The sequence below is a fragment of the Phocoena sinus genome, chromosome 12 (genome assembly GCF_008692025.1).
Source record: "Phocoena sinus isolate mPhoSin1 chromosome 12, mPhoSin1.pri, whole genome shotgun sequence".
NCBI classification, from domain to species: domain Eukaryota; kingdom Metazoa; phylum Chordata; class Mammalia; order Artiodactyla; family Phocoenidae; genus Phocoena; species Phocoena sinus.
The window spans coordinates 14,949,757-14,973,784 of record NC_045774.1 but is presented as its reverse complement, the minus strand read 5'-3'; the positions used below and the strand labels follow the sequence as shown (position 1 = coordinate 14,973,784).

At 41.2% G+C, this 24,028-nt stretch overlaps 1 protein-coding gene across 6 annotated transcripts in view; it reads left to right on the top strand.

Moving 5' to 3' along the window:
* The window catches only part of MTHFD1L (methylenetetrahydrofolate dehydrogenase (NADP+ dependent) 1 like), a 211,983-nt gene that overhangs the window by 122,370 nt on the left and 65,585 nt on the right, over positions 1-24,028 (top strand). For all 6 annotated transcript variants that reach the window (XR_004352578.1, XM_032651641.1, XM_032651638.1 and 3 more), the window contains one exon: positions 22,746-22,853. Coding sequence is in view for 5 of the 6 variants with exons in the window: in XM_032651641.1 (XP_032507532.1) it covers positions 22,746-22,853 (108 nt within the window). In the remaining variant the exon portion in view is untranslated. The remainder of the gene's footprint in view (positions 1-22,745; positions 22,854-24,028) is intronic.

Below are 24,028 nucleotides of genomic sequence, written 5' to 3'. Positions count from 1 at the left end.
TTCTCCATAGGTCTTTTCAAATTGCAAAATCGAAACTCTGCGCCCGTTAAACACTAACTCCCCATTTCTCCTCCTCTGTTGCTGACTATCTCATACCATTAAGCCATAAAGTTTGTCCCTTTTTTGACTGGCTTATTCACTGTCTCAGTCCTTTCAGGCTGCTATAAGGAATACTGTAGTACTGGGTGGCTTATAAACAACACATTTATTACTCATAGTTTTGGAGGCTAGGAAGTCTAAGATCACGGCATCAGCAGATTCGATGTCTGATGAGGGCCTGCTTCTTATTTCATAGATGGGAGTCTTCTCACTGTATCCTCATATGGTAGAAGTGGGGAGGGATCTCTCTAGGTTATCTTTTTATAAGAGCGCTAATCCCATTCATGAGGGGTGCACCCACATGACCATATCACCCCAGAGCCCCATCTCCTAATGACATCAACCTAATCACTCCCAAAGGCCTCAGATGCTAACATGTCATCCCATTGGAAATTAGGCTTCAACATACCAATCTGGGGGGAGACAAACATTCAGTCCGTAGCATGCACTTAGCATAATGTCCTCAAGGTTCACCCATGTTATTGCATATGTCAGAACTTCTTTCCTTCTTAAGGCTGAACAACAGTCCACTGTATGTTTGTGCCACTTTTTTGCTGTCCATTCATCTGTCAGTGGCCACTTGGGTTGCTTCCACTTCTTGGCTATTATAAATAATGCTGCTATGAACATGTGTGTAAGACTGCTTCCAGTTCTTTTGGGCATATACGCTGAAGAGGAGTTGCTGGATTGTCTAGTATATTTTTTAAGCACAGCTGGATAATGAGGGTTCAGTCAGAATATCTGAACTTCTCGGGACCTCACTCTTCTTGGTTCATCTTTGCTGCCACCCAAACATCTCCACTCTGGATTTGCTGGCTCCAGCTCTGGCTGTTGGATTTGTCCTCATAGGTAGTCCCTGGTTGCCAGAGTGCTCAGGCTTCAAACTGGTGGCTTCTCTGGTTCCTTCATCCCTCACAAATTCTGTTAGTCTTGAGCCTAGAGTTACATCATGAAGAACACGATGATAACTTTAAGCCAAGGAGGGCTTCTTGTCTGCCAGGCATACGGACACTTTGTGCTTGTTAACTTCTTTAGTCCTCACTTCCCCGATGGGTAGAAACTGTTGCTTTTCCCATGTTCTACATACAAGGAAAATAAAGCAAACAGAGGTTAAGTAACCTGCCCTATGTCCCACAGCCAGACAGAGTCAGAGCTGAGGGGGGGTGTGTGGAATGACGGAAGCCAACATCCTGCTGTGTCATTCAGAATCCACTGCTGGGTTCAAAGGTGGGAGTTGGGATGGGGAGGCTTCCTCTCAAACGGGCAGCAACTGAGTGACCCACCAGAGGAAGCACCACGATGGGCAAAGAATCCCTACCAGGTGGGGTCACTGCAGGTAGTTGGTGACTGTGGGAGGAAGGATTTCAGGAACGAATTAGGATGGTTAGCTCAGCAAAGGTGTGTCGTGTTCAAGGGTCATTTTATGAGAGACCCTAATGTTCTGTCTTACAGAGGTGGTGGGGCAGGATGTGGCAGTGGGGAGGGCAGTGGGCTCGGGTTCTACAGGAAGAAAGACGTCCTGATGAGACGCTGAGCATAATGTAGATGCAGCCCTGCAGTGGGCTCATCACGGGGAACGAAGCCAACTCAGATGGTGGCTGGCCAAGGTAATCTTGTGTTCCTTCCTGGGCCTTGATGCCCAGGTAAGCCTTGCTGGGTTGAGGGTGATTAGGTCATGAGGGTGCAGCCCTTATGAATTGGTGCAGCTCTTGGCCCTTTTACACAAACGACTGTCAGGAAACCCTCAGACCACCGCCCCACTCTGATCGTGAACCACCCCACTCTGAGTGGCAATGGCAGTTTTTTTGTTTGTGTGTTTCTTTTTAGTATATTTATTTATTTATCTGTTGGCTGCGTTGGGTCTTCGTTGCTGCGCACGGGCTTTCTCTAGTTAGGGAGAGCGGGGGCTACTCGTCGTTGCGGTGCGCGGGCCGCTCATTGCGGTGGCTTCTCTTGTGGAACACGGGCTCTAGACGCGCGGACTTCAGTAGTTGTGGCTCGCGGGCTCAGTAGTTGCGGTGCACGGGCTTAGTTGCTCCACGGCATGTGGGATCTTCCTGGACCAGAGCTAGAACCTGGGTCCCCTGCATTGGCAGGCGGATTCTTAACCACTGCGCCACCAGGGAAGCCCCGCAATGGCAGATTTTAAACGAATGATTTCACAAAGTGTGGCTTTTTCAAGGAAACCATCCAAAGTGAAAAGGTCAGTAAATAGAAGCAATGTTTCGTGAGTTGTGCTTTCTTAAACATGTACTATCCCTTAAATGAACCCTTTTCCTTTCCACCAATATCATAATTTTTTTTTCCTGAATTCCCATTTTTTGTGGAGATAATGCTGTTAAAATGTCTGCTCTTCTGTGAAAAGGGGAACAGTTTTATAAGAATGCGGTCTAAAGTCATATTTGATAGGATTCTTGCCTCCTTTGCCCGCATACATTCCCTTTTCTTATAACACAGAAATTAGACGTGAGCTGCGTAATTGCTTCTTAGAGAATCAGCAGCGCGGCCTATTATTGCTACATGACAGTTTATGAAAAGAGCTATTGCTGCTTCTGGCTCACCAGGGACTGTCTCCTTGATAGCTCTGTCGCTCACGCTGGTGAGTCGATTTTCGATAATATAAGACCATTTACAATCTTGTCTTGTAACGGTGTAGGAAATCTGAAGTCATCGTTGCAGGCAGTAACAGAGCTCAACCTCCCTCCTGCCGCAATTACGTGCATAGTCAGTGTTGGTGAGCCTTTGTGGACTAAGTAATGGTTTTCTTTTTCTTTTTTTTCTTTCTTTTGTGTTTTTAATTTTTATTTAAGTAATAATGGTTTTCTTGAAACCCTTTAATTCCCTTTGTTTTCCCCCCACGACTAGCCCTTTGATGCTAGACAGCTCAATTAGGTATCAGGCTGCCCCACAGAAAAAAAAGAAGTGACAAAATGCTTTTGGATAAGACACCCTGCTGCCTTTGCTTCTCTGCACAAACTGGGCTTCTGTGTGCCTTTTGCTATCATCCCAGACTCCATTCCACCAAGAATGTATTCAGCGCAGGATTGATGGCCTCTTAGTTCCTGCTCCAGCCCCGCCCCAGTCTTGTGTTACAGGAGAAAGACACCTGAGCTCATTGGAGAAATTGGAAATAGTGTCGGAGCACAGGGCATGATTGCTTTTGTGTGGGGAGTAGAAATCGTCTCAAAACCCCAAAGGGAAAGAGGAACAGCTCGAGAGAAATAGTGTTTACCTGACCTCAGTGACACTGTAAGGCCGGACAACTCGCAGAGCATGAGGCCTTCTGATGACGGTTCCATTAGTTAAAGCGAGAAACAAGCTGCACTCGGGAGTCTGTGCTGAACTTCGCAAAATTGAGGGAAGCAGCCACTGTTCTCTAGAGAAAATTCTGCACCTCTTTTACCAGAGTAGCTTCTAATTCAAGAGGAGGCAACTTTTGTTCATGGTACTAGAGGTGGCTGTTGATTATTTCAGAATAAAAAAAATTTTTTTTATACAACAGGTTCTTATTAGTTATCTATTTTATACATATTAGTGTATATATGTCAATCCCAATCTCCCAGAATAATAATTTTTAAAATATGGAATAGAAGGCAGTGGCCTAATTGTTCAGAGGAAGTTTATCATGTGAGAACTGATATATTTAAACTTGAACTACGCTGCGTCATTTCCTCTGAACCGTTAATGATGATCACAGCCCCCTTTCCTTTTAAGGAACAGGTAGAAGTCCTCCCCAAAACCTATCTTTTCTATTATTACTTTTGGCAATTATATCTTTACAGTTGACCAATATATCTCCATATCTGCAAGCACGCAGGAAAACAGAATAGCAGATGAAAAAACGAATCTGTATTTACACTTTATTAGCTAGCTAACAAATCCCTCTTCCGTACATAATTTCAAGTATATCTCATCCAATCCCATGGGGTGTGTGAGCTCAACTCTGTATCTTAAATGCAGAAATAGGAGTTCAGAGAAGGTGAGGGACGTGCCCCATGACAAATGGACACTTGATGGAAGAAGTAATGTATTATAGTTAAAGGGGTCATTCAGAATTGAGTTCGCATCTTTTCTTTTTTTTAATTGGAGTATAGTTGACTTACAATGTTGTGTGAGTTTCAGGTGTACAGTAAAGTGATTGTTGTACGTATACAGATATTCATTCTTTTTTAGATTCTTTTCTCATACAGGTTATCACAGAATGTTGAGTAGAGTTCCCTGTGCTATATAGTAGGTCCTTGTTGGTTATCTGTTTTATGTAGAGTAGTGCATGTATGTTCATCCCAAACTCCTAATTTATCCCTACCCCTTCCCTTTCCCCTTTGGTAACCAGAAGTTTGTTTTCCATGGCTGCAAATCTGTCTCTGTTTTGTAAATAAGTTGATTTGCATCATTTATTTAGATTCCACATGGAAGCAATATCATGTTATTTGTCTTTCTCTTTCTGACTTACTTCAGTATGATAATCTCTAGGTCCATCCGTGTTGCCGCAAGTGGCGTTATTTCATTCTTTTTTATGGTTGAGTGGTATTCTGTTGTATATATGTACCACATATCTTATTTATCCATTCCTCTTTCGGTGGACAGTTAGGTTGCTTCCATGTCTTGGCTATTGTAAATAATGCTGCTATGAACTTTGGGGTGCGTGTATCTTTTCTAATTAGAGTTTTCATCTTTTCCTGATATATGCCCAGGAGTAACTATTTTTCGTTTTTTAAGGAACCTCCATACTGTTCTCCATAGTGGCTGTACCAATTTACATTCCCACCAACAGTGCAAGAGGGTTCCCTTTTCTCCACACCCTCTCCAGCATTTACTGTTTGTAGACTTTTTGATGATGGTCATTTTGACCTGTGTGAGGTGATAGCTCACTGTAGTTTTGATTTGCATTTCTCTGATAATTAGTGATGTTGAGCATCTTTCCATGTGCTTTTTGCCATCTGTATGTCTTCTTTGGAGAAACATCTATTTAGATCTTCTGCCCGTTTTTGATTGGGTTGTTTGCTTTTTTGACATAGAGCTGTTATGAGCTGTTAGTATATTTTGGAGACTAATCTGTTGTCGGTAACTTCATTTGCAAACAGAGTTCAAATCTCGATGGGACCTCCCACTATGGATATAAATGTGGACAACTCTCTGAGCCTCAGCTTCCTTATCTATAAAATAGTGTCTGATATTAACACCAACTTCACCCAGTTGCTGTAGGACCAAATGAAATGTCCCGGAGTAAAATGCTGGGACATAGGAGGCTGGTAATCTATGTTAGCTCTTCCTTCTGTCACTTTCACTTCAGGAAGAGAAGGGTTTTCCTGAATTGACCTTCAAGAATTGTCTTTTAACTCAGGTAACCTGGAGGTCGGGCTCCAGGGTTGGTTTCCTGTTCAACTGTGTTAAAACCAGCAATTAGCAGCCCCTAGTGCACCAGGAAAGAAAGGTACTCCCAAATCAAAGCAAGACATTTAGCATTCTTTCTCCATTAGAATTGGGAGCTATTAGTGATTTAATAGAAAGTCAGTAGCTTTTGCAAAGAATGTATGGCACCACCGAAAGTCCATCTGAATATTGTTTGTTAAATCAGGAGTGAAAGTTGAAAACCATCTCCACATCCCTCCATATCCTTCCTCTAAACTCATAAACATTTAGAGGTGTAACCTTGACAGCATGAGAAGATGGTGTTTGTTTTTATTAAAAGGTCTTTCCTGTTCCTTGTGTGAAGCCATTCTCTTGATCACAGCAGGGCTAGAAGCAAGGGAGATCAAAACAGACCAGGAAGACTCCATCTAGGGCCACAGCCAGCACCGCAGATTTCTGCACTATTGCACTTTCACTGCCTGTGTGTTTAGGAGTGTTTTCTCCCCTGCTGGCAGGGGATTGAGGGGTGGGGGAGTTCGTTGATTATTGAGGAATTATATTTTTTAAGGATTCAAACCAGTTGTTGGTAGGGTTTTGAGTTATTCTTTAATTGGACTCCGGGCATCAGCCAGCAAACGGAGCCTCAAATTTTAAGGAAATAAATAAAAATGCATATGTATAAGTACTTGTATGTATGTGTATAGAGTGTGTGTGTTCGTGTGTGTATGTGTATATTTTTTTAATTGTGGTAAAAAAAATATGTAAAATGAAATTTCCCATTTTAATCATTTTTAAATATATAAAGTTCCATGTATTTAGAATATATAAAAATGTATACATAAATACTATATATGTAGTTTTAATTCATAGAACTTAAAACATACATCTCTGTATGTCTTTTGTATTTCATAGTAATTGCTAAATAACAGTCTAAGGAGAAGGGATGACCTTTCTTTTTTTATTTTTAATTAATTAATTTTTGTTTTGTTTTTGAGGTTTTTTTGAATATTATCTTATTTATTTTTTTATACAGCAGGTTCTTGTTAGTCATCAGTTTTATACCCATCAGTGTATACATGTCAATCCCAATCGCCCAATTCATCACACCCCCAACCCCACCCCACGCAGCTTTCCCCCCTTGGTGCATACGTTTGTTCTCTACATCTGTGTCTCAACTTCTGCCCTGCAAACTGGTTCATCAGAACCTTTCTTCCAGGTTCCACATACATGAGTTAATATACGATATTTGTTGTTCTCTTTCTGACTTTCTTCACCCTGTATGACAGTCTCTAGATACATCCACATCTCAACAAATGACCCAATTTTGTTCATTTTTATGGCTGAGTAATATTCTATTGTATATATATACCACAACTTCTTTATCCATTCGTCTGTCGATGGGCATTTAGGTTGCTTCCATGACCTGGCTATTGTAAATAGTGCTGCAATGAACATTGGGGTGCATGTGTCTTTTTGAATTATGGTTTTGTCTGGGTGTGTGCCCAGTAGTGGGACTGCTAGGTCATATGGTAATTCTAAATCAGTGTTTTAAGGAACCTCCATACTGTATCAATTTACATTCCCACCAACAGTGCAAGAGGGTTTGCTTTTCTCCACATCCTCTCCAGCATTTGTTGTTTGTAGATTTTCTGATGATGCCCATTCTAGCTGCTGTGAGGTGATACCTCACTGTAGTTTTGATTTGCATTTCTCTAATAATTAGTGATGTTGAGCAGCTTTTCATGTGCTTCTTGGCCATCTGTGTGTCTTCTTTGGAGAAATGTCTATCTAGGTCTTCTGCCCATTTTTGGATTGGGTTGTGTGTTTCTTTAATATTGAGCTGCATGACCTGTTTATATATTTTGGAGATTAAACCTTTGTCCGTTGATTCGTTTGCAAATATTCTTCCGATTCTGAGGGTTGTCTTTTCGTCTTCTTTATGGTTTCCTTTGCTGTGCAAAAGCTTTGAAGTTTCATTAGCTCCCATTTGTTTATTTTTGTTTTTATTTCCATTACTCTAGGAGGTGGATCAAAAAAGATCTTGTTGTGATTTATGTCAAAGAGTGTTCTTCCTATGTTTTCCTCTAAGAGGTTTATACTTTCAGGACTTACATTTAGGTCTCTAATCCATTTTGAGTTTATTTTTGTGTATGGTGTTAGGGAGTGTTCTAATTTCATTCTTTCACATGTAGCTGTCCAGTTTTCCCAGCACCACTTAGTGAAGAGACTGTCTTTTCTCCATTGTATATCCTTGCCTCCTTTGTCATAGATTAGTTGACCGTAGGTGCGTGGGTTTACCTCAGGGCTTTCTATCTTGTTCCATTGATCTGTTTCTGTTTTTGTGCCAGTACCATATTGTCTTGATTACTGTAGCTTTGTAGTATACTCTGAAGTCAGGGAGTCTGATTCCTCCAGCTCCATTTTTTCCCCTCAAGACTGCTTTGGCTATTCGGGGTCTTTTGTGTCTACATACAAATTTTAAGATTTTTTGCTCTAGTTCTGTAAAAAGTGCCATTGGTAATTTGATAGGGATTGCATTGAAGCTGTAAATTGCTTTGGGTAGTATAGCCATTTTCACAATATTGATTCTTCCAATCCAAGAACATGGTATATCTCTCCATCTGTTTGTGTCATCTTTAATTTCTTTCATCAGTGTCTTACAGTTTTCTGCATACAGGTCTTTTGTCTCCCTAGGTAAGTTTATTCCTAGGTGTTTTATTCCTTTTCTTGCAATGGTAAATGGGAGTATTTCCTTAATTTCTCTTTCAGATTTTTCATCATTAGTGTATAGGAATGCAAGAGATTTCTATGCATTAATTTTGTATCCTGCAACTTTACCAAATTCGTTGATTAGCTCTAGTAGTTTTCTGATGGCATTTTTAGGACTCTCTATGTATAGTACCACGTCATCTGCAAACAGTGAGAGTTTTACTTCTTCTTTTTTAATTTGGTTTCCTTATTTTTCTTTCGCTTCTCTGATTGCTGTGGCTAGGACTTCCAAAACTATGTTGAATAACAGTGGTGAGAGTGGACATCCTTGTCGTGTTCCTGATCTTAGAGGAAATGCTTTCAGTTTTTCACCATTGAGAATGATGTTTGCTGTGGGTTTGTCATATATGGCCTTTATTATGTCGAGGTAGGTTCCATCTGTGCCCACTTTCTGGAGAGTTTTTATCATAAATGGATGTTGAATTTTGTCAAAAGCTTTATCTGCATCTATTGAGATGATCATATGGTTTTTATTCTTCAATTTGTTAGTATGGTGTATCACATTGATTGATTTGTGTATATTGAAGAATTCTTTTACCCCTGGGATAAATCCCACTTGATCATGGTGTATGATCCTTTTAATGTGTTGTTGGATTCTGTTTGCTAGTATTTTGTTGAGGATTTTTGCATCTGTATTCATCAGTGATAGTGGCCTGTAATTTTCTTTTTTTGTAGTATCTTTTTCTGGTTTTGGTATCAGGGTGATGGTGGCCTCATAGAATGAGTTTGGGAATGTTCCTTCCTCTGCAATTTTTTGGAAGAGTTTGAGAAGGATGGGTGTTAGCTCTTCTCTAAATGTTTGATAGAATTCACCTGTGAAGCCATCTGGTCCTGGACTTTTGTTTGTTGGAAGATTTTTAATCACAGTTTCAATTTCGTTACTTGTGATTGGTCTGTTCATATTTTCTCTTTCCTCCTGGTACAGTCTTGGGAGGTTATACCTTTCTAAGAATTTGTCCATTTCTTCCAGGTTGTCCATTTTATTGGCATAGAGTTGCTTGTAGTAGTCTCTTAGGATGCTTTGTATTTCTGTGGTGTCTGTTGTAACTTCTCCTTTTTCATTTCTAATTTTATTGATTTGAGTCCTCTCCCTTTTTTTTCTTGATGAGTGTGGCTAATGGTTTATTAATTTTATTTTCTCAAAGAACCAGCTTTTAGTTTTATTGATCTTTGCTATTGTTTTCTTTGTTTCTATTTCATTTATTTCTGCTCTGACCTTTATGATTTCTTTCCTTCTTCTAACTTTGGGTTTTGTTTCTTCTTCTTTCTCAAGATCCTTTAGGTGTAAGGATAGATTGTTTATTTGAGATTTTTCTTGTTTCTTGAGGTAGGCTTGTATAGCTATAAACTTCTCTCTTAGAACTGCTTTTGCTGCCTCCCATAGGTTTTAGATCATCGTGTTTTCATCGTCATTTGTCTCTAGGTATTTTTTGATTTCCTCTTTGATTTCTTCAGTGATCTCTTGGTTATTTAGTAACGTATTGTTTAGACTCCATGTGTTTGTGTTTTTTATGTTTTTTCCCCTGTAATTCATTTCTAATCTCATAGCATTGTGTTCAGAAAAGATGCTTGATATGATTTCAATTTTCTTAAATTTACTGAGGCTTGATTTGTGACCCAAGATGTGATCTATCCTGGTTTCTAATCTCATAGCATTGTGTTCAGAAAAGATGCTTGATATGATTTCAATTTTCTTAAATTTACTGAGGCTTGATTTGTGACCCAAGATGTGATCTATCCTGGAGAATGTTCCGTGCGCACTTGAGAAGAAAGTGTAATTTGCTGTTTTTGGATGGAATGTCCTATAAATATCAATTAAATCTATATGCTCTGTTGTGTCATTTAAAGCTTCTGTTTCCTTATTTATTTTCATTTTGGATGATCTGTCCATTGGTGTACGTGAGGTGTTAACGTCCCCCACTCTTAATGTATTACTGTCAAGTTCCTCTTTTATAGCTGTTAGCAGTTGCGTTATATATTGAGGTGCTCCTGTGTTGGGTGCATATATATTTATAATTGTTATATCCTCTTCTTGGATTGATCCCTTGATCATTATGTAGTGTCCTTCCTTGTCTCTTGTAACATTCTTTATTTTAAAGTCTATTTTATCTGATAAGAGTATTGCTACTCCAGCTTTCTTTTGATTTCCATTTGCATGGAATATCTTTTTCCATCCCCTCACTTTCAGTCTGTGTGTGTCCCTAGGTCTGAAGTGGGTCTCTTGTAGACAGCGTATATATGGGTCTTGTTTTGTATCCATTCAGCAAGCCTGTGTCTTTTAGTTGGTGCATTTAATCCATTCACATTTAAGGTAATTATCGATATGTATGTTCCTATGACCATTTTCTTAATTGTTTTGGGTTTGTTTTTGTAGATCCTTTTCTTCTCTTGTGTTGCCCACTTAGAGTAGTTCGTTTAGCTTTTGTTGTAGAGGTAGTTTTGTGGTGCTGAATTCTCTTAGCTTTTGCTTGTCTGTATAGCTATTGATTTCTCCACCAAATCTGACTGAGGTCCTTGCCGGGTAGAGTAATCTTGGTTGTAGGTTCTTCCCTTTCATCACTTTAAATATATCATGCCACTCCCTTCTGGCTTGTAGAGTTTCTGCTGAGAAATTAGCTGTTACCTTTATGGGAGTTCCCTTGTACGTTGTCATTTTTCCCTTGCTGCTTTCAATAATTTTTCTTTGTCTTTAATTTTTGCCAGTTTGATTACTATGTGTCTCGGATTGTTTCTCCTTGGGTTGATCCTGTATGGGACACTCTGCACTTCCTGGACTTGGGTGGCTATTTCCTTTCCCATGTTAGGGAAGTTTTAGACTGTAATCTCTTCAAATATTTTCTCCGGTCCTTTGTCTCTCTCTTGTCCTTCTGGGACCCCTATAATGCGAATGTTGTTGCATTTAATGTTGTCCCAGAGGTGTCTTAGGCTGTCTTCATTTCTTTTCATTCTTTTTTTTTTAATTCTGTTCCACAGCTGTGAATTCCACCATTCTGTCTTCCAGGTCACTTATCCGTCCTTCTGCCTCAGTTATTCTGCTAGTGATTCCTTCTAGTGTAGTTTTCATTTCAGTGATTGTACTGTTCATCTCTGTTTGTTTGTTCTTTAATTCTAGATCTTTGTTAAACATTTCTTGCATCTTCTCGATCTTTGCCTCCATTGTTTTTCCGAGGTCCTCGATCATCTTCACTGTCATTATTCTGAATTCTTTTTCCGGAAGGTTGCCTATCTCTATTTCATTTAGTTGTTTTTCTGGGTTTTTATCTTGTTCCTTCATCTGGCACGTAGCCCTCTGCCTTTTCGTCTTGTCTATGTTTCTGTGAATGTGGTTTCTGTTCCACAGGCTGCAGGACTGTAGTTCTTGCTTCTGCTGTCTGCCCTCTTGCTGGTGATGTGATTCTGTGTATATAAAACTCAGCATACTGCTAGTGTTGGACAGTGTCCTGCAGAGGCTGGGGGTGGCTGTGGCTCACCGTGAGGACAGGAACACCGGCAGCAGAAGCTCTGGGAAGTACTCCTTGGCGTGAGCCCTCCCAGAGTCCGCCATTAGCCCCACCAGAGATGATGACCTTTCTTTTTATGCCCTTATCCCTGTACCGTTGTCTCCTTCTCAAGGCCTTTGACCTCCTTTGGCTCTTTCCTGCTTGTCCTCAGACCTGCCCTTGGTCTGCCTGTTCCCACCAGTCCTTTCTTCAGCCCTCTCCTTTCCTCCTTTTGTGCAATTGAATGTGTGGCATGTTTTGTAGGAAGCTGTCCCTTATATTTCCGGTCAGTTAAGTATCTCATTCAGAATCCATGTCTCTTCCCTGTGCTCTCCTGTTCTGCTGTCTTATTTCTGGTTGAGCTCTGGTCATCCATCCTGAACTGCTTCTAGCCCTTCCCTCATCAGCCTCTTTTCCTCTTGCCTCCTTTTCATGCTTCAGCTCCAAATTCCCACACTGCCTCAATACCACATCCTTCTGCAAGCACATCTTAGATCGCTATCAAAACTAGATTGTTTCCAACACTGGCCTCTAGGTTCTTTGTCCAGACTCCTTTGGCCAGCAGTGTATCACTCACCTCCTTGGCCTACCCCTACCGCTGCCTCACCCATCTGTGTTTGACAGGTCTCATCAGATCTGAACCTACTGTTAGATCCAACCCAACTTTCTCAATGCATCCTATTCAGCCCTTTGTGATTCTGGCAAAGCATCCCACAGCTTTATCTCCTTGAAGCTAGAAATAGCACCTGATGAGAAAGAAACAGTGGTCTATATCCATTTCACTTGTACATGTCACAAAGATTCCTTTGATTTCATTTAAGTGCTTTCTTCTAACAAAAAATGGAATGTCACTATGGCAAAAGTTTCTAGAAATGCATTTCATCCAAAATTATGGGCCAAGCAAGAAAGACAGGGATGTAAAATGAACTGTCAATGTCCCACCACGTGTTACCTGGTCACCTTCTGCCATCACTCCATCCATCCCTTGGTCTTTCTGACTTAAATTCAGATGACACGAGAAGACTCAGTAGGGAAAGCATCCGTTTTCTCAGCCTGAAAAGCAAGCAACATTATTTAAATATTATCACAGGTGTATTAAAGACCACTTGAAAAGGAAAACGACAATCTTAGGACTGGGGGAGGAAATCACTCAAAACAGCACAGGCTTCCACTCACCCCAGGATCTGAGAGGTTAGGGATTTGTCTTAGCAATCATTTTATTTCAGAAAATGATTTATTTTTCCTTTCATGAAAGTAGTTTACTCCGCCCTTGAGTGAGACTTTTAATCTTAGACCAGAAGATTTTTCTTTGACAGCACTGCTCCAGCAGATGAATGAGGGAGGTATGACTCCTGCCCAGGAAAACAGAGGCCAGGCTGCACCTCGTGTTCATTCATATTAATCTCACAACACACTGAGGTTTGCACGTAACTTCATGCCAGGAGGAACAACAGGTGTGTCATACGTGCATGTCATTAGGCCAAGCAAGTGCTCAGGCCACTACCAGCCCTTCCCCCTCCTTTGGGTGAGATCATTAAAATCACCTATTCCTGTATATTGCTTTCTTTTGGCGTTGCTGTAATGTTCTGTTTAAGAGTATACAGCACAGGGCTTCCCCGGTGGCGCAGTGGTTGAGAGTCTGCCTGCCGATGCAGGGGACGCGCGTTTGTGCCCGGGTCCGGGAGGATCCCACATGCCGTGGAGCGGCTGGGCCCATGAGCCATGGCCGCTGAGCCTGCGCGTCCAGAGCCTGTGCTCCGCACGGGAGAGGCCACAACAGTGAGAGGCCTGCATACCAAAGTTAAAAAAAAAAAAAAGAGTATACAGCACAGGGAACTCTGCTCAATATTTGTAATAACCTAAATGGGAAAAGAATTTGAAAAAGAACAGATACATGTATATGTGTAACTGAATCCCTTTGCTGTACACCTGAAACTAGCACAACATTGTAAATCAACTATACTCTAATATAAAATAAGAATTAAAAAACAAAACAAGGGCTTCCCTGGTGGCGCAGTGGTTGAGAGTCTGCCTGCCGATGCAGGGGACGCGGGTTCATGCCCCGGTCTGGGAAGATCCCACATGCCATGGAGCGGCTGGGCCTGTGAGCCATGGCCGCTGAGCCTGCGGGTCCGGAGCCTGTGCTCCACAACGGGAGAGGCCATAGCAGTGAGAGGCCCGCGTACTGCAAAAAAAAAAAAAAAGAATAAAAATAAATAAATAAAATAAGCACTTTAGTTTTAAAAATAAAATTTTTAAAAATTGTTTAAATAAAATAAAGAATCAAAAAAGAGAACAATAGTGAGGAAAAAATCCTAAACTAGGAGTAAAAATCTAAAATTTTCCCACTAGATGAAACAAAATTCAAATGAATTCATATTCAATGAGCAAATTTTAAACACAAACCTCTGTATATCACTCAAGATTGCTCTGTTAGATACTATGTTGATCCCTTTGCATATTTGGTCCTATGAAATATAGTCCTCAAGATGTCCAACTACAGGAAATTGGAGAAAGAAAATTCCTGTGACCTGAAATAAATCAAACTGAAGGCAAAAAACAAACAAAAACGAGTATACAAGGTCACCCTTGTGATTTGAATGTGAATTTCGTATCATCACTTCACATGGACAAATGCAGACTTTCTGGCGATGAGCCCTCTTTCCTTTCTCAGACCCCATCTATCTCCAACATGTGTCCTGGTTGTCTCCGGAGAGCGAGATTCTTCTGGGATTCTTCTGGGTTGACCTGTTGCTCAGGACCAACAAGCCAGCGGGACGAGCCACTCCGGGAGCTGGCTCATGGCAGTCAGCACGTACACCTTGGGTAGCTCAGATGTGCTGGTTTCCAGCCAGCGACATGCTTTGTGTCAAAGACACAAGGGTCTGTTGTTCTCACTCACAACGCAGAGCTGCTCCCATGACACCAGGGTATGTTGTAGTGAAGCCCTTGCTCCTGGTGGAAGCTGGTTTCGCATGACATACTTTTATTTGAGGTACAGGAAAGGCCATTTACCAAACTGCACTTGTAGATCACTGAAAATTCATGCTTCATTTTAAATACAAAATACAAATTGAAATAATTACTGTATGTCCAGAGATTTTTATTCGACTTATAAATTTACTAATTGATTCCTCTCCTTAAATATTTCATGAGCGTTGAAGTACTTCAAGCCAACAGCACAGCATAGGAACACTTAACTTATGTGAATTCCAATCTAGGCTTCGGTAAAACAAAAGAACAATGTAGTTTTCATTCAGTGTAATGGCTGAGGAAACAGCAGTGTGTTTCAACACTTCGACAGTTATGTGCTTAAGAGATAGCGGAATATTGATAATAGAGTATTGTGTCATGTTTTCATGGGTCTTCTAAGAGACCTGCAGGGCTGCTGACTTTAGAACTTGACATCTAAGTAAGATGAGATGCCACTATATTATAAAGCCTTCATCCTTCTTTATTTTCCTCAATTCTATCAGCTTCATTTTTTTTAATTGAAGTATAGTTGATTTACAATGTTGGGTTAGTTTCTAGTGTACAGCAAAGTGACTCAGCTATATACACACACACACACGCACGCACACTCTTTTCAGAAAAGAATATATATATTCTTTTCAGACTCTTCCATTATAGGTTATTACTAGATATTGGATATAGTTCCCTGTGCTATACAGTAGTACCTTGTTGTTTATCTATTTTATATATAGTAGTGTATATATGTTAATCCCAAACTCCTAATTTATCCCTCCCCACCTTTCCCTTTTGGTAACTGTAAATTTGTCTTCTTTGTCTGTGATTCTATTTCTGTTTTGTAAATGAGTTCATTTATATCATATTTTTAGATTCCACATATAAATGATATGATATTTGTCTTTTTCTGTCTGAATTACTTCACTTAGTATGATAATCTCCAGTTCCATCCACGTTGCTGCAAATGGCGTTATTGCATTCTTTTTCATGGCTGAGTGGTATTCCGTTGTATATATGTACCACATCTTCTTTATCCATTCAACTGTTAATGGACACTTAGGTTGCTTCCATGTCTTGCCTATTGTCAGTAGTGCGGCAGTGAACATTGGGTGCATGTGTAATGAGTCCAGTGGTCTTTTCAAGAAGGATATGCTATCTAACTTAGAGTAACGTAGCTTCTATTAGCCTGGGTCACCACATCTACGTAAGGAATGTGGTAAAGAGTGAAGACCCCTACATCCTCCAGCCTTCCTTCCTGGTGTCACTCAGCCAGGATTCTGGGTGGGCATACTCTAAGCAAAAGACCGTAGACAATACGATCCCCCCATTCAGGGTTCTTTTCTAGAGCTAGAAAGAACTGCTGCCCAGTTCAGTAGCCACTGGTCATAGAAAGCTATTGCCATTTAAGTTAACTAAAATTAACAGCTCATTTCCTCAGTTGCACTAGTCCCATTTCAGCTACTCACTAGCCACATGAGGCTGGTGGCTACTAGCCTGGAAAGCATGGTTGTAGAACATTTCTATCATCACAGAAAGTTTCCATCGGAAAGCTCTCTTCTAAAGTATTTCAGTTATTTTTATACGTTTAAGAGGTTTGGGAGGAAATTAACGAATACGTTCAGAATTCTATTCTTGGTGAAGATGGAGATTTAACATAATGTTAGTTCCAAAATGATCAAAGATCCTAGTATAGACGCCAGGCTTTGTGAAGTAGCTTATATGAGTATGTTGAACATAACACACATAGAGTAGTCCCTCTTTCCAGAAGAAGCCTTGTCTTTGCTGCCATCCACACCTTGATGTGTGCCGTTCTCCTCGTGGGAAATAATCTTTCCTTTTATTGCTTATTAAGATCTTTCACACCCTTCAAGCACCATTCAAGTTCCCCTTTAGGTCTTACCAATTTATGCTGACTTCCATGCCGTCCCCTGCAATCTGTGATCCTCCAACTTTAGTAGTAACGTAGAGGCAGAGGCTTTATCACACACTCCATTCCGTCACACTTTACTGTGTCATTGTCCCCACCCCATGAGACATTCTTTGTACACAAAATCTCCGAAATTCTTTGTACACCATGACATCTTGAAAGTACTTGCCACAGATGGTTGCTCATTCAGCAGATGTTTGTGGAGGGCCTACTGATTGGAAGTTACTATCCTAGACATCAGGGATGTAAGGAGGAAAGAGGTGGCAAATAGATAAATTTGTAAATATTTAGGAAGTTGGAGCAAAGCCAGGGATGATTAATGCACACCCATTCATAATTTATTTTACCATTTTATTTGTTTTATAAAAACTACCACTTAAAATGAGCAGTACAAGTGAATGTCAAGTTCAGATCGAGATTACTGGACATGAATTTGGCTTTTTTCTTTTTCTTTAAAGATTACACTGCTCCCCAAAATCGAGCAGAGAAACAGCAGGAAGTTCCTTTCCGACTGTCACAATATAAACAGAAGGTATACAGTGGAGCTGCCTTATCAGGGCAGGTTTCAGTTTTTATATTAAACCCCAAAGTTGTGTTAACCGAGATGTTCTTTTTATTTATTTACTTGTACACATAGGTGAAAGAGAATAATTGTAGCAGGAGTCCCAAGAGAGTTTTGGTCTTGGGGTTTCTAGCTCCATGAGCTGAAGCACATTATTTATCCAGTGTGGGGCTGTGAGACACACACCAGGTGGTGATGGTCCCTCTCGTAGGCTCACTTTGGATAGCTTTGTGCATGTCGAGGCCGGCGAGGGAGTGTCATCTTCTCTGGGGCTGGCGAGGCTGAGGCTGGGGCATGGGAAGTGCAGGATACCGGGAGCTGGTCATGGTGGCTGCTGGGATGCTCCAGGGTCTTAAGGAGGGGAAACAAGTCGCCTGACTGGGACTCACTCACACTGCCAGCCCCTGCTCCCCTGCTCTGCCTTCTGTTTGAGTCATCCTGTCATGTGTGGTTGTAGTTTTCCCATAGGAAATAAGACCACAACTACACAGTTCACAAAGTCAGCCTGGCACCTGCTTGAAATTTCCACAGCACTTTCAAATAAACATTAGACAGGGGGCTTCCCTGGTGGCGCAGTGGTTAAGAACCCGCCTGCCAATGCAGGGGACACGGCTTCGAGCCCTGGTCCGGGAAGATCCCACATGCCGCGGAGCAACTAAGCCCGTGCTCCACAACCACTGACCCTGCGCTCTAGAGCCCACGAGCCACAACTGCTGAGCCCGCAAGCCACAACTACTGAAGGCCGCGCACCTAGAGCCTGTGCTCTGCAACAAGAGAAGCCACCGCAATGAGAAGCCCACGTGCCGCAACAAAGAGTAGCCCCCACTCGCCTCAACTAGAGAAAGCCCGCGTGCAGCAACAAAGACCCAAGGCAGCCAAAAATAAATATAAATAAAATAAATAAATTTATTTTAAAAAAGAAAACATTAGACAGGAAGGCAGTTTAGTTGTTGATAAAAATGTATATTTCCTTACGCCCCAAAGAATTGAAGTCTAGAAGAGAAATATTTGTCCGTTCCCGCCCCCCCCCCCCCAGCATAGCAGCCTTATTCACAGTAGCAAAAAGGTGGAAACAACCTGTGTCCATCAGTGGATGAATGGATTTTTTTTTAGTGTGGTATGTCCATACAGTGAAATATTATTCAGCCTTTAAAAGGAAAGAGATTTGTAGCATGCTACATCATGGTTGAACCTTGAGGTTCATGCTAAATGAAATAAGCCGGATGCAAAAAGATACATACTGTGTGGTTCCTCTCATATAAGGTACCCTGATAGGCAGATCCATAGGAACAGAAAGTAGAAAGGTGGCAGCAAGGGGCTGAGGGGAGGACAGAATGGGGAGTTAGTGTTTCATGGGTACAGTCTTAGTTCTGCAGGGTGAAGGGTTCTGGAGATGAGCATCACAGCAACAGGAAGGTGCTTAACAGTACAGAACTGTACACCTGAACATGATAAAGATGGTAAATCTTTTGTCACGTGTGTTTTACCACAATTGAAAATTAAATATATGTATTCCTTGAAAAAAATTTCGTGTTTAAAAACTAAAAATAAGTCAGTTAAATACCCACTCACACGAATTCCTTCATTGTCATCCATTTACTATTACCTTGTTCACGTGTGAGTTTTTTTCGATTATTATCTTATAGAGAAGTCACGCTCACTTTTCCTTTTCAGATCAATCTAGAGTTCAGTAAATAGTGCATTCTGTTCATTAAATGTGTCATGAGTAGTGCTACTCTGTTTTGTTGTTGTTTTGTTTCACTTCCAGGGAAAACATAAGTCTTTAGTTAGCCCTATTGCCCTCACGCCATCATAATAATATTACGTAAGGTTTGTGCAGCGTGATATTTGTAACACACTGCGTGGCTTCAGTGCTTGCAGTGAAATGGGTACAGCAGCATATTCACCTCTCCCACTAGGAATGAGGTTGCATGATTCAGCCAGATCTAAGGGGCTGCGTTCTTCCTTAGCCCTCCTGTCCCACAGCAGCCCACAAACCCCCCACCTGAGCTGCTCTGGAGGGCTGGAGGAGCCCAGGTGAGCCAGGTTGCATGGGACCTATCACACTGCTTGGGTGACACCATATTCTGTGAGCTGCCTTCCCCTGAAAAAGCGTAACTGTCACATCACATGGAATCCTTGCTTTGTCAACAGGAAGGTCAGAAAATATTTATTCCATTTATTCAACTGTATATTGAGAGCCTACTCTTGTAGTCCAGGGACTGTACTGTATCCCACCTCTATGTGAACAAGAGGTGGTCCTTGACCTCAAAGAGTTTATAGGCTATTCTCAATTCTTCAGCTAATGAACATGGAATCTTTTACTTTAGAAGTTACACTCGAGGTTTTCTCTAGCCCAGACTCGACTTTGCACTCATGCGGTAATTCTCCTGCAACAACCCGGGAGCCATACTCGGCTTACCCTGAACTCTGCCAGAGTAAAACATCTCTGGTTATTATAGCTTTTCCTTAAACATTTTCTTCTAATTTCTGTCCTTGCTTCACCTTCTGCCTTCCTGGAAAATAACGATCATTTCTTTCTAGAGTTGTCCCTTCTAGAGGTGGAGATTCTCCTTTTTTTTAAAAAAAAGAATCAACTTTATTTATTTTTGGTTGTGTTGGGTCTTCGTTGCAGCACGCGGGCTTTCTCCAGTTGCGGCGAGCGGGAGTTACTCTTCCTTGCGGTGCACAGGCTTCTCATCGCGGTGGCTTGTCTTGTTGCGGAGCATGGGCTCTAGGCACGCGGGCTTCAGTAGTTGTGGCACACGGACTCAGTAGTTTCGGCTTGCGGGCTCTAGAGCACGGGTTCAGTAGTTGTGGCTCGCAGGCTCAGTAGTTGTAGTGCACAGGCTTACTTGCTCCACAGCATGTGGGATCTTCCCGGACCAGGGATTGAACTGGTGTCCCCTGCATTGGCAGGTGGATTCTTAACCACTGCGCCACCAGGGAAGTACTAAAGTGGAGATTCTTCTCTGATTTCTCTTATGACATGGTTTACAAAAGGCCCCTTGCCACCCGGTAGATTTCAGCATCAGAGTTTGATCCTGGCGCTCTTACCATCGGAGGTCCATCAGTGCATCCCAGCAGGGTGTGGGCTTTGCTAGCAGCCACTCATTGCCAGGCCCTGCTGAACCTCTGGTGCCATGTAACACCCAGGTCAGAGCATTACAGGGCTATCGATGGCAAAGAAGAGAACGCCCACGTGTGCTTGAGGACGGTCAGTACAGGCTTCCTGGAGATGCTGGCCTTTGAGATAGATCTTAGAGCGCTCAGGGAGTTTTAACAGAGGTGATCTTGAGTTTTTCTTACTTAGGTACATTTTAAGAAGGTTAGACTTGCAGTAGAGTGGCGGGGGGGGGGTGTTAGAAGTGAAGAAACCAGTTAGGAAGCTGTCGTGGTAGGCGAGACCTTTAACATCTCAACCAAGAGCACTTTGAAGGGTCGTCTTCCCCACATCCTCACCCACGCTTGAAATTCTCATACTTTCAGTCTTGCTGATCTCACAGTTGTAAATTGGTTTTTCATCATTTTAATTTGCCTTTCCTTGATCACTAATGAGATTGGGCATTTTTTCATATTGTCATTTGTCACTCTTTTGCCTAGTATTACATATTTGTTGGTCTTTTTCTGAATTTGTGGGAGTTTTATGCATTCTAGTAACTAATCTTTTAAATATTTGCAAGCATCTTCTCCCAGACTGTTCCTTATGCTTTATCCTTATTTCTGATGTCTTTTTTTTTTTTAATACAAGGAACTTTAAGTTTTGATGTCAGGTCTATAAATCATTTCCTTTAAGGCGGAGTCTGTTGTTACCTTGTTTAAGAAATCCTTCCGTACCTCAGGATAATAAAGAGAGTTCCCCAATTTTTTCCCCCAATATGTAGAGTTTCGATTTTGAAGATTTTGCCTTTGTTCCATATTGGACTTATTTAGGGGCCTGGGGTAAGGCAGGAATTTAATTTTATTTCTCCAGCCGAAAGTCAGTTGAATAGTCAGTCCTTTCCCTGTTTTGTGCCATGTCTACTATATACTATCCCACACCTGCTGAGGTGTCCTTCTGTGTTCTTTGTTTTCTTCCCTTGATTAATCATCTCGTCCCGTGCCGATACCACATGGAATTAATCAGCATGGTTTTGTAGTATGATTGATACCTGGTATGGCAGGGCCCTTATCTTTGTTCTTTTGGTTTTATTTATTTTTGAAGTTATCTTACCTATTTTTGCCGTTACTCTTCATTATGAATTTTGAAGTTATCTTACCTATTTTTGCCATTTCTCTTCATTATGAATTTTAAAATTGGTTGGCCAAGTAACCTAAGTGCTCTTGGGATTTTTACTGGAATTGGATTGAACTAATAGATTACGTTTGAGAGACCGACCTCTATTCAGTATTGCCTCTCCTCACCCATGAACAAAGTATTTCTCTCCATTGATTCAGATCCTCTTTTATGTCCTTCAGCGAAAGAGCATAATGACTTGCACCTTCATTTCTTTTTTATTTGTTGAAACATCCAGTATTTCAGTTCCAGACCACAGAGCAACTCTACAGTAATAAAAACTGTAGTAATAAAAAATACATTTTAAAGTAATTTGGGGTACTATCAGATTGGCAGAGCAGAGCTAGCTTTTATTTTCTCCTGTTAGGTATATATCAGCAGTAATTCATGCAAATGTACCATTTGCCACTGCCCAGCAAAGTCCTTGAGGTGGGCCATGAGAGGCTTCTGCCCCTTGGCTGATGTCCATTCCATCAGCACTTGGTCCAGCAGCCCTTCACTGAACAGTACATCCACCGACCGTCTTCATTATACCTATGTGTTTTCTACCCACAGTGAAATTAGGAACAATTTTGTCAACTGCTTTGCTTGAATTAAGAATCACTTTATCCATGGCACATTCCTTTCCTAATGAACCATCCTTGTTTCTGAAGGCCACTTTTAGTATTTCACTAGCAACCTATATCCAAGTGTTGCATCCAACACTGTGGAAGATTTTTCCATCTCCTCCCCACACACTTATTTGCCCATATCTAGTCTTCTCAGATTTTTCCCATTCTCCTTGTTGTCTCATAATTTGCTAAAGTGACACTAGGTTCAACCTCTGGTTTTCCAATAAAGTGTTTGATCACATTAGCATTTATATTAAAATCTCAACCCATTCCTGCTCACCAAAAAAAAAAAAATGTGTCCTTTAGAACTGCTACATTTCTGTCATACAACCCAAGTTGAGACCCACTTAAACACCAGCACTGTTTAGTTAGACTTATGTTCTGACTTAAAAGATCACTAAAAAGCATAGTATAAACTACATTTTTTAAAAGGATGCAGTGGATAAGAATGATTTAACTAGATAAGCAGCCTCTGAACTGGCTGAACATCTAAGGCTTCTTACTTGCTGGTTGATCTCTGATCTGAAGATTTCAGGACATTAAGGATGATAGGAGAGAAAAGTGTTTGCTTCAAATACTACAGTTGATGAGGAGGGAATCTGGTAGTGAATTTTAAGCAATTACAGAAAATCTCACTAAGCTCTCCCTTAATTCTTTAACCAGCTTGAAGGTAACGATTTTGTTGTCATTTGTGTTTTCCCAGCTTCCAATTGTGGAAAAGATAAGAACCATCGCCCAGTCTGTCTATGGAGCCGAAGATATTGAACTGTCTCCGGAGGCACAATCCAAAATAGATCGTTACACGGAACAGGTAAAAGTTGTGCATTTAGGGGGGAAAAGCCAGCTTAGGCTTTTGAAATTATTCACCTTGACTCGAGAGCTGGTGTATGTCCCACCAGCTGAACTTGGCTTAATCTACTCTGTGGTCTACAAAAATTGAATTAATGTCCTTGGGTAGGACGTTAACTGTAATTATGGCGAGAGTACATACATCATTGACTTTTATGGTTATAAATTTGTCTAATACAGGCAGTGTCCGTGTTTATCTGTGTGTGTGGGATCTTTAGCCCCTGCTAGTCAGCCAGAAACATTGAAACTGTTCTTGGATGTGCAGCAGTGGAGTCAAGAGTTAAATAATCTGTAGTGCTTCCTCTTACTGTCTTAAAAATGGTAGCATGGTGCCCGGTTAGTCAAGGACTGCAGCACACAAAGTTGGGGGTGCTTGGTATTCTTTCTTACACAAGCGCTTCATCGGCTCGGTGCTGAGACTGTCCACAATGGCTGAAGGCTCCATCACCTTGTGCCGTGCACATGGCCAAGATTCAGCAGTGAGAGTCTAGTCCTGTAATGGTTCTGTCGAATAGGCTCCACTACAGCGTGTTGGGCCACCTTAACCAAAGGGGCCACGTGCCTCAAACGCCCCCTCCAGTTTGCTGTGATCAGATAGAAGTCAGAGCTCTTCAAGAGCTTGCCGGCAAAAGAGCTTCATGATGGGTATCACTGATCTATTTTTTTTAACCCCCCAACTCCTAAATTCTATATTTAAAGCATATTTAATATTTTGTCCTATGCTACCAGCACTAGCCAGGGTATTCTCCCAGGTTTGGTAAGATAGTCAGCAATTCATTTCTTCTTAGGATTATCCAAGAGCTTAGAATGCTCTTGGCTTGTGCTTTTTAATAAATGATCCTCAAACATTGCTGTACACACTGGCATTGTTCTGCAGTGAAATTTTCACTCACGTGCAATGAAATGAGTAAAATAAGGTCATTGTCATGAGGTGTTTTTTTTTAATAAGTTTTTAATAATGCTATTTAAGGACTATCATTGATTCGAATATTAGGTCCTTCCTGATGTTTTCTCGGGCTTAAAGTCTTCTTTCTTTTGTGAAGTAATATACGGTGATGGTATATAGCACGTTGGGTTCTTAAAAAATATATTCTTACTGGCAAACTTTTAAATTGGCAAACGCATATCAGTTCATAA